The sequence below is a fragment of the Patiria miniata genome, unplaced genomic scaffold (assembly GCF_015706575.1).
Source record: "Patiria miniata isolate m_02_andy unplaced genomic scaffold, ASM1570657v1 HiC_scaffold_15, whole genome shotgun sequence".
Lineage (NCBI taxonomy): Eukaryota > Metazoa > Echinodermata > Asteroidea > Valvatida > Asterinidae > Patiria > Patiria miniata.
The window spans coordinates 67,390-82,455 of NW_024037053.1; the positions used below are offsets into that span (position 1 = coordinate 67,390).

The window sequence follows — 15,066 nt, forward strand, 5'->3', positions numbered from 1 at the left end:
AAAGATCTGCCCAGTTTTAGAATGATTAACTTTTGAAACAATATTGTAAACACCCTATTTAGGCATAATGTGTATTTTATATCTTCTTGTCCAGAGATATTGCCTAAATCATTGACATGGGAACATGCCGACAGGGGAAAGCGTATTAACTGTGGACGCTAATTTTGATGGACAAGAGCTGGAATCTGAATTTAATGAAAACCGCGTAGCCACGTTGGCAAATAACCGTGGTTATTGCTGGATAAAACAGCAGTTCCGGATCAACACATCCGTGCCAGTTTAAATATCACAGTCGTTCTTAACGAGGGCTTCATTTCAGAATTCCACGTTCCAACACTTGCATAAGTGAGACTTTCTGGCGATTTGTTCCATTTTACTCTGTCACAACCTGTATTTCTCAATAAGACTTGCGAGATTGTTCACACGGTCCGAAACCATTTTGCACGATGAAGCTGATCTGCTGGATGAGTGTTGTTGCCATCATGCGTGCGTGTGTTTACGCCGAGGCTTGCCAGCCCGCCCAGGAGAGATTCGGGGGTTCTTGCTATCAACTCCTGGCCGAGAAAATGACGTGGGACCAAGGTGATGCTGCCTGCTCGGAGATGGGCGCTGGCTTGGCGGTTCCTGACTCCGAGGAGAAACACCAGTTCATCTGGAAGATGTTCACGGCAAACGTCACCTTGGGGGACCTTTGGATCGGATGTAACGACAGGGAGGAGGAAGGCAAGTGGGTGAAGTCTGGTGAGGGAGGAGAATGCAACTTCGTTAATTGGGCACAAGGAGAACCAATTGTGGGAGACTGTATGCAACTGTGGCGAGATCGAAACGGCCTCATGGATGACACTGTCTGCGTCAATCTGATATTCGTCATCTGTGAGAGTCCCGTTCCGCTTGCCGTGCCCACGATGTCCTGCCTGCAAAGCTACGCCGACGCCCGCTCCCCATCCCACTGCCTCACCGGTCACGTCATCAAGGAGTTCTCGGCCAAGGGTGTCATCGCGTGCGGCTCGGCGTGCCGGGGTGAGCTTGGATGCCGCTCCTTCAATCTGCGCCGAGGCGGCCCTGGAGAGATGATTTGCCAGCTGAATAGCATCACCCGTAATGAAGCCGACGGGAAGAACATACAACTGGACAACGGCTGCAAATATTTCAATTTCTGAATGCTGAACAAAATATCGGAAATCCGCTCAGCACAACGTTTTGGCCAGGCACGGTTCTACGGGGGGGGGGGGGGGGGGGCTTTAGCCCCCCAAAATTTTGTCTAGCCCCCCCCCCAAAAAATAAATTCCGTAAAAAGATATTGCATTAGCAAAAAGAAGGATTGTGATGTACATGCGAACGGTCTCCCCCTAAATAAATAGTCGTGACAAGGGTGCATTTGTAGTTAATAGAGTGTGAATGATTTTAGGATTTTATTGGCGCTCCCCATTGAAAATATGGCATGAGCCCCCCCCCCCCTCCCCCCCCCCCCCCCCCCCCCCCCCCCAATGATTTTCGGAGGCCGAAGTGTCTGGAGAAAATAACCGGTCTACATTTCAGCACGCCTCCATGAAAAAAATTCTGGATCCACCCTGCTAGCCCCCCCCCCCCCCCCCCCAAAAAAAAAATATTGGTTCTAGAACCACGCCTGGTTTTGGCGAGGCATAACAATTCGATGTACATTTAAAGCTCAGTAGAATGACACCAAACAAACAAACCGAAATTTCTACAGTTTAATTAGTTTTCTGCGTGGACTCCATTGTAATATTCAAACTCTAGTCGCTGGCATGAAATAATAACATCTTTGTAATGTTTTGAAGATTTTTTTTCTGAGAATTTAGCCCGCGCACAATTAGGCCTATCTTTTCCAATCGTTCATAATGTCACTCCCAAATGCCCACTTTATTCAAGTCAATTGATCGGCAGGTCTGCGTTCTAAAAGCTTTTTTAATATGTCATGACAATGTAATAGGTAGAACACGCTGGATCGCTTATCCATTATTAATGGAAAAAAAAGATAAATTGCAGCGGCCATATCCAATGCGTCATTACGTATGCAAATACTATTATGGTAAAGGTTGCCATTGCTATGACAACCTAACAAAGTGATCAAAGAAAATAAACAAAAAAATGTTACTTTCTAGGTCTAACAATGACATGGGAACATGCTGACAGGGGAGAGCCGTATTAACTGTGCACGCCAATTTCAGTGATGGACAAGAGCTAGAATCTGAATTTAATGAAAACCGCGCAGCCACGTTGGCAAATAACCGTGGTTATTGCTGGATAAAACAGCAGTTCCTGATCAACACATCCGTGCCAGTTCAAATATCACAGTCGTTCTTGACGAGGGTTTCATTTAAGAATTCCACGTTCCAAAACTTGCATAAGTGAGACTTTCTGGCGATTTGTTCCATTTTACTCTGTCACAACCTGTATTTCTCAGTAAGACTTGCGAAATTGTTCACACGGTCCGAAACCATTTTGCAAGATGAGGCTGATCTGCTGGATGAGTGTTGTTGCCATCGTGCGTACGTGTGTTTACGCCGAGGCTTGCCAACCCGCCCAGGAGAGATTCGGGGGTTCTTGCTATCAACTCCTGGCCGAGAAAATGACGTGGGACCAAGGTGATGCTGCCTGCTCGGAGATGGGCGCTGGCTTGGCGGTTCCTAACTCCTTGGAGGAACATCAGTTCATCTGGGAGATGTTCACGGCAAACGTCACCTTGGGGGACCTTTGGATCGGATGTAACGACAGGGAGGAGGAAGGCAAGTGGGTGGAGTCTGGTGAGGGAGGAGAATGCAACTTCGTCAATTGGGCATCAGGAGAACCAATTGTGGGAGACTGTATGCAACTGTGGCGAGATCAAAACGGCCTCATGGATGACACTGCCTGCGACAATCTGATATTCGTCACCTGTGAGAGTCCCGTTCCGCTTGCCGTGCCCACGATGTTCTGCCTGCAAAGCTACGCCGACGCCCGCTCCCCATCCCACTGCCTCACCGGTCACGTCATCAAGGAGTTCTTGGCCAAGGGTGTCATCGCGTGCGGCTCGGCGTGCCGGGGTGAGCCTGGATGCCGCTCCTTCAATCTGCGCCGAGGCGGCCCCGGAGAGATGATTTGCCAGCTGAATAGCATCACCCGTAACGAAGCTGACGGGAAGAACATACGACTGGACAACGGCTGCAAATATTTCGAATTCTAAATGCTCAACATCATCGGCAATACGCTCAGCATGAAGTTTTGGCGTGGGCATAACAACTGGGTGTACATTTTAAAACTCAGTAGATTGACGGAATCATTTTGTGAACATAAACACTAGGAAGTTGTTCCAAACGGAAGATGCAGAGCCTGCGTTGACACTCGCGAAAAGACTTTTTGATTCCCTGAAACAGGGTCCACGGGCGGATCCAGCAATCAGACCCGGGGGCGGGACAAGACAATAAGCCCAGGATAACCAGAAATATTCCCCGGTCCACGTCAACCACGGATTTGGAATAAAAAAAATATGGAATGGGGGGTCATAAAACCTGGGAGCGCCGTTCAGTGCGGACGAGACCAAACAATACGAGCGGGATGGAGTCGTATAAAGTTTGTATTTTTGCATGTTTTAAAAAATCTTGTAAATAACAAAAAGGAAGGTAGGAGTTCGTGAACGAAATCCTAAACATTTTGTCGAAAATAATGCATGAAAAAATATGAAAAAGAGAGAGTGATCAAAGAAAAGAGAAAGTATTTTGTAGTGTATTGTGCCCTGTGACGTCATGTTGACTGGCAACCGCCGGCATGCATCTTTTGCATGTTTTTTGGGGGTCCACATTAAACAGTTTATGTCAACACTGTTTAACCATCATATTTCAAGCGACATTCAGTGCTGAGGACAAACCGTCACCGTTTTCACGAACAGCCACATACTATAAATATTATGTTGATTTTGAAGTAAAGTGTTTTCGAGATAATCACAAAAGAAGTTTCTCATATTTTAAAACTGCAAGAAATACTACTTTGCAACAACTTTGTGCAGCAAGAAAACCATCACACGATTCTACGTGAGCTGAAGTTTTACATAAACCCGGTAATAAGACTTAATAAAGCAGTTAATTAGTGGAAATTAATTAGTAAAGATATGTGGCTCTTTGTGAAAACGCAAATTCACGTTTCCGACATATTGGCCCTTTCTGTTCAACGTGTATTTCCATAGGCGCGCGTGAGTACGCGCGCGCGCCTGAAAATGTAACAAAGATATGTGGCTCTTCGTGAAAACGCAAATCTCATTTGACCTACTTTTACGTATTTCCGTGCAATGGGTTTTGTACGCGTTCAAAGGGCCAAAATGTATGTGGCTCTTCGTGAAAACGCAAAATGCAGTTATCGAGATTTCTGCCCCTTGCAACATTAATGTAACTTAGAAATTAATGATGTTTTGCTTACAGAAACATGTCAAAATGGTTAAGTACATTGTTTTAATGCGAAATATCGAAAAAAATCAAAATCGAAAAAAATTGTAATTTTGGAGATATGTGGCTCTTCGTGAAAACGGTGACGATTAACGTTTGCTGAAAGTTTGTATCATGTGACCACACAATCTTATTTTGTAATGTCACATGATCTATATACAGTTTGGTGAAAATGCAAAATGGCGTTGGGCTTTTGGGAATAGCGCCCTCAAAAGTTAAACAATTTGGTGTCCACTTCTGAATGTGAGGTAGCAATGTGAGCGCAGAAAAATGTGAAAGATCTGCCCAGTTTTAGAATGATTAACTTTTGAAACAATATTGTAAACACCCTATTTAGGCATAATGTGCACACAAAAACACAAAGTGAGTAATTGAACTCAATATCGTATAAAATTAGTCATTTTGTCCGTGTAGTGACACACTTTGAGCCAAAGTTTGTCACTACACGGACAAAATGACTCATTTTTTACGATATTGAGTTCAATTACTCACTTTGTATTTTCTGTTTGTATTTTATACATGGAGTATAGAAAATTATGCAGAAGAGGCGTGGAACACGCGTATTGTATATGCACATATACATTGTATTTTGTGTACACTAATTACATGTATTTCTAAATGTAAGATAATCTCATGGTTTGGTTGAAATTTGGAGAATTTGGGTAGGGGAAATGCCTTACATTTGCATGTTTGCAAAGGATACAAGAGTATTGGAGCATGTATGTTGACCTAGAAATAAAAGTTGAGCTGTTTCTATTATGTTGAGCAGAAGTTGATGTGATTTTCAACAGTATTCATGTATATAGACTTGTTTTCATTACACTAAAAGAATTTTACAATGAAAAAATATAACAAATGTTTTGAAATGCATGTGTATTACAAAAATGGCAAATTAGAACGAGCTGCACAAATGAGTGATAATGTCTTTGCATTCATTAAAGGTAATAATTATACAACATTTGCTTTTGCTGTAATTTTCAGAAATGGATGGATTTGGGTGTTAGTATTTTATAGTAAACATTGTTGATGCTGGAAAATCCAAGGAAAAAAATATGCTGTTCTTGCAGTCTGGTTCCCTGACCTTATTTCAGACGAAACGGATCAATTTATAGACGTTGGGGAATTGTAAGGTCAGGAAACCAGACTAGCTGGCTTACGCCCGTTCAACGATGTGTATTTCGACTGCAAACAAAATGTGGACTAACTAGCGTCAGACGTGCGCAATTATGGTAAAGGTTGCTGTGGCAACGTTCAAAAGTAAATAACAAACCCCAAAACAACAAGATGTTTAATAGAGTGCATCAGACTTTCTTGTGCAGAACTATTGTCTAGGTCGAACAATGACTTCGGAACAGGTAATGAAGCGGTGTCTCTGCGCGTCGAGTTTTAATTGGACAAGATCTAGAATCTGAATTTAATTAAAACCACGAAGCCACTACCGAGGTTATAATTGCTGGATAACACAGCAGTTCGTCCTGATCAACACATCCGTGCCAGTTCATATTATCACAGTCGTTCTTGACGAGGCCTTCGTTAAATTTTGAGAATTTCACGCACCAAACTTGCATCAGTGAGACTTTCTAGCGATTTGTTCCATTTTAATTTTTGACACAACCTGTATTTCTCAATAAGATTTGCGAGATTGTTAGCACGGTCCGAAATCAGTGTGCACGATGAGGCTGATCTGCTGGATGAGTGTTGTTGCCATCGTTCGTGTGTGTGTTCACGCCGAGGCTTGCCAACCCGACCAGGAGAGATTCGGGGGTTCTTGCTATCAACTCCTGGCCGAGAAAATGACGTGGGACCAAGGTGATGCTGCCTGCTCGGAGATGGGCGCTGGCTTGGCGGTTCCTGACTCCTTGGAGGAACACCAGTTCATCTGGAAGATGTTCACGGCAAAGGTCACCTTGGGGGACCTTTGGATCGGATGTAACGACAGGGAGGAGGAAGGCAAGTGGGTGAAGTCTGGTGAGGGAGGAGAATGCAACTTCTTCAATTGGGCACCAGGAGAACCACTTGTGGGAGACTGTATGCAACTGTGGCGAGATCAAAACGGCCTCATGGATGACTTTGCCTGCGACAATCTGATATTCGTCATCTGCGAGAGTCCCATTCCGCCGCTTGCCGTGCCCACGATGTCCTGCCTGCAAAGCTACGCCGACGCCCGCTCCCCATCCCACTGCCTCACCGGTCACGTCATCAAGGAGTTCTCGGCCAAGGGTGTCATCGCGTGCGGCTCGGCGTGCCGGGGCGAACCTCGATGCCGCTCCTTCAATCTGCGCCGAGGCGGCCCCGGAGAGTTGATTTGCCAGCTGAATAGCATCACCCGTAACGAAGCTGACGGGAAGAACATACGACTGGACAACGGCTGCAAATATTTCGAATTCTAAATGCTCAACATCATCGGCAATACGCTCAGCACGAAGTTTTGGCGTGGGCATAACAACTGGGTGTACATTTTAAAACTCAGTAGATTGACGGAATCATTTTGTGAACATAAACACTAGGAAGTTGTTCCAAACGGAAGATGCAGAGCCCGCGTTGACACTTGCGAAAAGACTTTTTGATTCCCTGAAACAGGGTCCACGGGCGGATCCAGCAATCAGACCCGGGGGCGGGACAAGACAATAAGCCCAGGATAACCAGAAATATTCCCCGGTCCACATCAACCACGGATTTGGAATACAAAAAAAATGGAATGGGGGGTCATAAAACCTGGGAGCGCCGTTCAGTGTGGACGAGACCAAACAACACGAGCGGAATGGAGTCGTATAAAGTTTTGTATTTTTGCATGTTTTAAAAAATCTTGTAAATAACAAAAGGAAGGTAGGAGTTGCGTGAACGAAATCCTAAACATTTTGTGGAAAATAATGCATGAAAATATATGAAAAAGAGAGAGTGTTCAAAGAAAAGAGAAAGTATTTTGTAGTGTATTGTGCCCTGTGACGTCATGTTGACTGACAACCGCCGGCATGCATCTTTAGCATGTTTTTTGGGGGTTCCACATTAAACAGTTTATGTCAACACTTTTAAACCATCATATTTCAAGCGACATACAGTGCTGAGGACAAACGTTTGCTGAAAGTTTGTATCATGTGACCACACAATCTTATTTTGTAATGTCACATGGTCTATATACAGTTTGGTGAAAATGCAAAATGGCGTTGGGTTTTTGGGAATAGCGCCCTCAAAAGTTAAAAGATTTGGTGTCCACTTCTGAATGTGAGGTACAACGTTAGCGCAGAAAAATGTGAAAGATCTGCCAAGCTTTTAGAATGATTAACTTTTGAAACAATTGTACATACCCTATTTAGGTATACATGGAGTATAGAAAATTATGCAGTAGAGGCGTGGAACACGCGTACTGTACATGTACATGTATTTTGTGTGCACTAATTACATGTATTTTTAAATAATCTCATGGTTTGGTTCAAATTTGGAGATTTTGGGTAGGGGAAATGCCTTAGATTTGCACGTTTGCAAAGGATAAAAGAGTATTGGAGGATGTATTAAAAAAAAACGTTGACCTAGAAAAAGTTAAGCTGTTTTTATTAGCCTATATTGAGCAGAAGTTGGTGTCATTTTCATACCTGTACAGTGTATATAGACTTGTATTCATTACAGTAAAATAATTTTGCAATACAAAAATATAACAAATATTTTGAAATGTGTGTGTATTACAAAAAAAGGCAAATTAGAATGAGCTGCACTAATAAGTAATAATGTCTTTGCATTCATTAAAGGTAATGTACAACATTTGCTTTTGCTGTAATTTTCAGAAATTGATGGATTTGGGGGCTAGTGTTTTATAGCAAATACATGTAGTATAGCTGCTTTCTTGATCTTGGTATAGTTAGGTATTTTTTGTAAATTATACAGTCATCAACGTCTCAATGAGTGTTCATGCAAATTGTTGATTAATGATGGGCAAGGCAAGACAGATTTTTTTTTCAATTCTAAAGAGCGCTTAAAGGAGTAATGGTGTACTTTGTAATCAACTAGTTTTTCTTCTTCAAATAAATGTAAGACTTTTAAGTGTTTAAGAGGAAATTTAAAAATGCTTTTGAAAAGCGGTTTGAAATCCTTTGAAATGAAGTTCTTTATTGGCCTAGGGGATTGTAACAGATCCCTTGAAAGTACAGTTGTTTTTGGTTTTAACAGGATTAAACCAATCTGCCTTGCGAAAATAAAAGATATTTTCTGGTAATTATTCTATTACTATACTATGGTATTACTAAGGCAAATATACAATTATAAAAAAACCTCAAAAAATGACGCATGGTTTGTATTATATGAGTGATGAAGCTTTGACGGAGATCAGCCATCTTGCAGTTGTGACTGGGAAGTAGGTGTGAGTCGTCGTTGTCTTTGAGATTCTTGTTACTGAGACAAATGGGGGGGGGGGGGGTTCTTGCTTAACTCCTGACCGAGAAAATGACGTGGAAGGGTGAGGCTGCCTGCTCTGACAGAGCGATGGCTTGGCGGTTCCTGACTGTGGAGGAACATCAGTTCATCTGGGTGATATTCACGGCAAACGTCGCCGTGGGGAGGAAGAAGGCAAATGGATAAAGTCTGGGGAGGGGGAAGAATGCAGTTTCTTCGATTGGGTACATGGGGAGATAATAATTATCAAGACTGTGTGCAACTGTGGCGAAGTCGAGGCGGCCACATGGATGACTATGTCTCCGGCGATCTCATGTTTGTCATCTGTGAGAGTCTCGTTCCGTTTGCTTGCCGTCCAAACGATGTCCTGCCTGCAAAGCTACGTACGCCGACGTAAAAGACAACATGTTTATTTCCCGAAACAAGTCCACGGGCGGGTCAAGCAATCTGAACCGAGGATACTTCCCTGGTCCAGCGACCGGGAATTACGGGGGCAAAAGCAGAAAGGGGGGGGGGGGGGCATCATACCTGGGAGCGTTGTTCAAATGCGGACTAGACCGAACCTAAAGACTAGTCTATATGATTTTGGCGCAGATTTGGCGAAAATATGCAAAAAAACACAAGACTGCGTCTTGACCTCGAGATGCTGACCATTCAGCGGGCGCCTTCTATCGGGGCTTCCGTAACCCGTTAGGCCCTTTCTTTTGTATTACAAAAACATGGCAGCCAAATTGACCAATCGGCAGCTTAGTCCACAAATTCTGATTGAAATGACGTCACAGCTTCAAAAGTCGACTCCAATTGGCTGGCGGGTGGGGTCGCATATAATTTGCATGCTAAGATAATATTAGACGTTCGTCACGGGGCTCTCTGAGATGCACACGTACGTACGTGAATATCTGATCCTCAGACTACCTATGGATCCCCGACCATGCATGGATCATAAAATGTTGAAGTGCGTCCTCTGTTGCTCGAAGTGTTAACTAAAAGTTTCAAGAGGGCGCTATACCAGTCGTTGGCCACTAGGATCGGACCAGAGTGACAACTACATGCATAATTATCATATATATCAATTTAAGTCCTATTTTTCAATTTGTCCAACTCACTAGTTGCACCCATTATCTGTCGTTATCGTTGATAACTGGATTACAATTACCCCAGATTTTCATGACAAATACTTTCGTATTCTCAAACCAAAAAATGGCACCCCTATTTTATCCTGGGGTTTTTCCTAATAATTATTTTTTTAAAAATGTATCTAGGACTAAAGGTTAAATATTAGAAAGAATAAAAGCAAAGAAGACATTAGGCCTCTTTGAAGAAAGGCTTAATCACTAGTCCAATGACAAAATTCAGAGCGGTTTAAAAATTATAATGCAGACGGAATCTTTGCATTAAGCAACATCCGTCATCAACACCCCCCCCCCCCCCCAAAGAGAGCCTTTGTTCTTTTACCATAATTGCTCCCTGGTCATATTCTTAATGACATAATACAGCGTTTAAAAGGTTATAAAGTAAATAGGCCTTTATTTGTATTTATTGATATTATGTATTTTTTACACGTCGCGTTTGTTTTATTTCAAAACCTGAATAATTTTAACTTAAATTAGTATGTCAAACCACGTCGCTCAATAATTATATGCAATCCCATTCTTTCCATGAAAAAAGCTACTTTTGCAATTTTCGGTAGGAGACAGACAGAACCAATGCACAAAATTAAAAGCCAAAACAAAGCAATGTAACTGGCAGGGTTAGCTGATTTAAATCACGTTGATTTAAATCACGTTGATTTAAATCACGTTGATTTAAATCACTGATTTAAATAGCGATTTAAATCAAATAATCTTCTTCTTTTTTAAATCACTGATTTAAATCACTTTTTTTTGTAAAAACCTAATTTTTGGCAAAATAAATTGATTGAGGTTCATATTAATGATTTACACAACTGATTCCACTTAATTACAAAGTGTAAGATGTTGTTAACACATTCGAGCACCCCTTCTTTATCAGCATTGACTCAACTTACTTGTAGGTTTTGCATAATTACCCAAAATCATTGTTTTGCGATTAAAGTCTAGATCTGATTTGAAGAGTTTCTCTTCGAAGTTCGAATTTTAAAGACACTCACTTTTGCTTTAATCATTCCTTGATCTGTTTATAGTAATATTGTGAACAGAATCAACGGTGCTTGTAGGCTTACCTGAACCATCAAAAGGTGTATTAAAGTCCCAATTGATAGTGTCATTCTTTTTTTTATAAAAATTTAGATTGAATACCTTTTAAAGGTTAAGACCTGATTTCTGTTCTCCACCTTGTATGAAGGACCATCAATCAAACACTAGTATAAGTTACACAAAGATTTGTGCTGCCGGTTTTGAAATTAGAACTAGAAGTATTTTTATGAAATAAACATGCCCATGGAGAACTGTACTCATTTTGTATACCATGTACGCGTACCATAAATCAAATTCATTAACTATCTCAGCTCAATCAAGCTATGCACCTTTCAGGTGTATTCAGTATTAATGTACCATTGACCCAATGAGGTAGACTAATTGTAGATGAAATCAAGTGATTCAATACAATTTGTTTTCAAAAGCATTTGTCATTTTTTTTTTATATATAGTTTTGTGGATGATAGGTATTATAGGAACCTGTAAACTCCTTAGTGATGGGTGTAAGGGTGCATGGGGAGATTAAGACATATTTTTAGACAAATCAATATTAATACTTTGTAAGTTAAAAAAAGTCAAAACAAATCTCATTTAAATAAAAAAGATCTGAGTTAAATCAAATAAATAAAAAAAAAAAAAAAACAAATCCCCCCACCAAAAAAAAATCGCTAACCATGGTAACTGGTACGGACTGATCTAAAACATATTATGGCCTTCTATCTTGATCGTAGATTGAACGAACTTTTTCCTTCTGTCACTGAACTTCATCATTTTTCACCACGACATCTCAGTTTTCATCCGAATTCCCCCCTGCCGTCTTCAACCCAACACTTGCGCCATTCAGCTGTGTTGTTTACTTCCGAGCGTGCAAACCTCACCCCAAGTTTGTTGCCCTTTTTCTTTATTATTTGTACCCGGAGGAACGTGGACCATACCCCCTCGAAGCATAATGGCTTATTCATTCTGACCCCAGTCCCCGTGGCACGCCATGTAACCCAAGCGATAAACAACTCCCAGGAAATTGGTCGACTTGCTTCCAAGTCTTTACGGGAGAATCGCCCAATAAAGGTAGCTCTTAATGTCATTACAATTTGAATGGAAGGCGAGGGACCACTAACGAGTCTACGTTTTCTGAACTCCACAAAATTCCACGGGATTTAATTTGGTTCTTTCTTATCCGGCCCCGAGTACCATGTGCAAACATTTTGGTGTCCAAAATGGTTTGCCTTTGCAATCAAAGTGCACCAGTGGATGCTATAAAATGAGTAGCCACATTTACAGTTTCAAAATTAGACCTACAAAATTAGCACCTTTGCAGAAATGGAATTTATTTCTAAACAACCTTTTCACTAATGTTTTGTTTATATAGAGTGGGACCAGATATTATTAGTCCATGATCAGTATGAAAAATAGAGAAACAAAAAAAATCACAAAAAGTAGGGAAATATTTTTTTTAATAAACCGCAACTGTTCACCTTTTTCAAAATTTTGTCCAGTAATGATTTTTTTTTAAAAAAAGTCAGAATTCGGCGTTCCCCCCAACCCCAAACTAGTTTAAAAAAAATCACTTATCAGAATGGTAAATTGGTAATCAGTGTTTAACCATGGGTTTAACTTACCTCGGCTTTATATTTCCAACATCAAATCGTCATATCTCATAAATTCCAAGTCAGCTGTATAGATGCGTATCCTAGCAACAACAGCTGTAGACATGGTAGATGAGCAAGGATGTCACTAACACTCGACTCGCGCACTTGAAGATAAGATCCAAGTCCTTCCTGCCTGAACATCCTACATTTTCCAGAACAAAATCTCCTTCGAGTAAATTCCAATATATCTGCCTTCTCAGTCATGCAGCTTCGGTTATTTAAGCTGTGTAAAATGTTGATATTGTACTGTCTTGTGATGACATAACTCCACACTGCTGCTGATTTCATTTACATGCACCTGCAAAAGCTAACATTCAGAGCAAAGGATGAACAGCCAGGGCTGCAGAACAATCTCCATCCATTGAGGAAGGAAAATCACGATAAATTCCAAACGATCTTAGCAAATCCACTAGGCACTATAGCTGGGTCAAATCATGGCGCCTGTACTTTAGCCAGGTGCGTGCACGCTGCGACTCGTACTAGCCAGGAGTGTGTGTAACTCCACGGCCCAAATCCAGTTTAGTTTAATACCATCAAGTTTACCAACTCCCAACAATCCACTGTCTCTTCGGATGCACTCACCGGTAAATTGTCATTGACGGAGAAGTTACGCCCCGACCCCCCGGGCCTTACCTGACGAGTGCTCGATCTCGGATCCGGACTTTTTAATTGGGACTGGAGTTGAACTCCTCATGCACAAAATGGTAAGACAGGTCATTGGCCAACGCGAGAGGGTAGAGTGTTCTCAGTTCGAACGCACAGTGCTTGTGTTGTGAGTTTCTAGCTCCGATGTGGTCCGCATAGTTGACATACCGATGACCTATACACAGCGCAGGTTGTTACTAATTGGTCACCTGTTTTGTACCCAGGCAGAAACCTGGACAGTACTCGCACCGTGTGGGGCTTATTATATAGATATTAGAGTTCGTTGACGTCTTCGAGAGATTGCTAAACCGAAAAAGTAATATACTCCACTCGTTTTTGCTTAAGTAAAAGTATTTCTTAATACATGTATTTTTCCACAATAAGAAGAGGCTGAGGGGACATAACAATTCCCAAGCATGTCTTGAAAATCACCGATTCCTCTTGGAAAATTACCTAAATTAATAGCCAAAAAAAGAGGAAATAAAAAAGCAACTTCATCTTATTAACAAATATCATTGGTTCAGAACCATCACGCTTGAAGTTAAAACCAGCCAAGCTGGGAGCGTTACATTGTTTTGTTTCTTGCTAACAGAAGTCAGTGAGAACAAAGAACATATTTTTGGCTGAACATTTTCCTTTTAAAATTAAAATATATATTTGCCCCTGCTGCTGCCACCTGTAACTTGTTTCCCAAGAAAAAGTTTTATAGAAAATTGGTGCGCTAAAAAGAACTCACTTCGACACTTCTCAATTATCATACTCAGTTCTTCAAGCGTAATTTAACAAATGGAAAATAAAAAATGACACGTTGAATTTCTCCCAAATTAAACCACTTTATTGCCCTTCATACATTTACTCAGAAAATATGTACCAACAATATACATAATCAGCAACAGAAATACACAGATTTATCTATAATAGGATAGATTATGTAAAGTACAAAATGTGGGATTACAATGTAAACAAAAACTAAAAGTTATAAAGGACCAGCTGAAGGGAAAGATGTTTGTGATTCTTTTTGGGGGGGGGGGGGGTCTAGCCATCACACTTCCTTTTAAAAAAAAAGGCTCTAAGGCCAAAAAACAAAACGTCTCCGGTTTCTGGTATGGAGCTTGCCCAAAAAGAGGTGCGGCGACGCGTTCTTTTTTTTTTTTTTACCTGATTTTTTTGCTTCAAATGTCGGCTGATGACTGCAAATGGTGCCCGACTAAACTTGGTGCAAATATATGGGAGTCCAGAGAGGCCACATAAAGCTTATTCTCGACCATAACCCAATCTAAAAACACGTTAAAATTGTGCAGCAGCAGGATTCCAGTCAAACCAGTGGGTTTGGCAGTTTTGAGACATCATCTTCCATTGAAAAAAAAACTTTTTCATTTTGCCGACGCGCATGGCTACGGCGACGCGCGCGCATACCAGAAACGGGAGACTTTTTTTTGGCCTAAAGGCTCTTTGGTATGAGCGACTAGTAAGTTTCTTTAAAGTTCTTGTACTATATTCAGATTTTTCTTTCAATTATGACTTTTATGCGTGGAAAAGCCTAGACAAACTACTTTCTCTTTAAAAAAGTTAGAAAATGATAGTTTTGAAATAACGATTCATACCTGCTATGTCTATAAATATGCTAAACTGTACATCTTTTTCAAGGTTGGATATAAACTACAGTCAGTACAAATGATTCGAAATTGATTTGAAAAATAATTCAATAATTGCTGAGAATAAATTTAAGAGAGAAAATTATTCCAAAGAAATTTGAACTTCCCCAAAATATAATCCTCA

General features: G+C 41.1%; 1 protein-coding gene across 1 annotated transcript; it reads left to right on the forward strand.

The window, feature by feature from the left end:
* Positions 1–2,004: 2,004 nt before the first annotated feature.
* LOC119722280 (alpha-N-acetylgalactosamine-specific lectin-like) lies at positions 2,005–3,209 on the forward strand. The gene has a single exon (XM_038192322.1). The coding sequence runs from the start codon at positions 2,471–2,473 to the stop codon at positions 3,182–3,184; it is 714 nt and encodes a 237-aa protein (XP_038048250.1). The 5' UTR covers positions 2,005–2,470; the 3' UTR covers positions 3,185–3,209.
* The last annotated feature ends 11,857 nt before the right edge of the window (positions 3,210–15,066 follow it).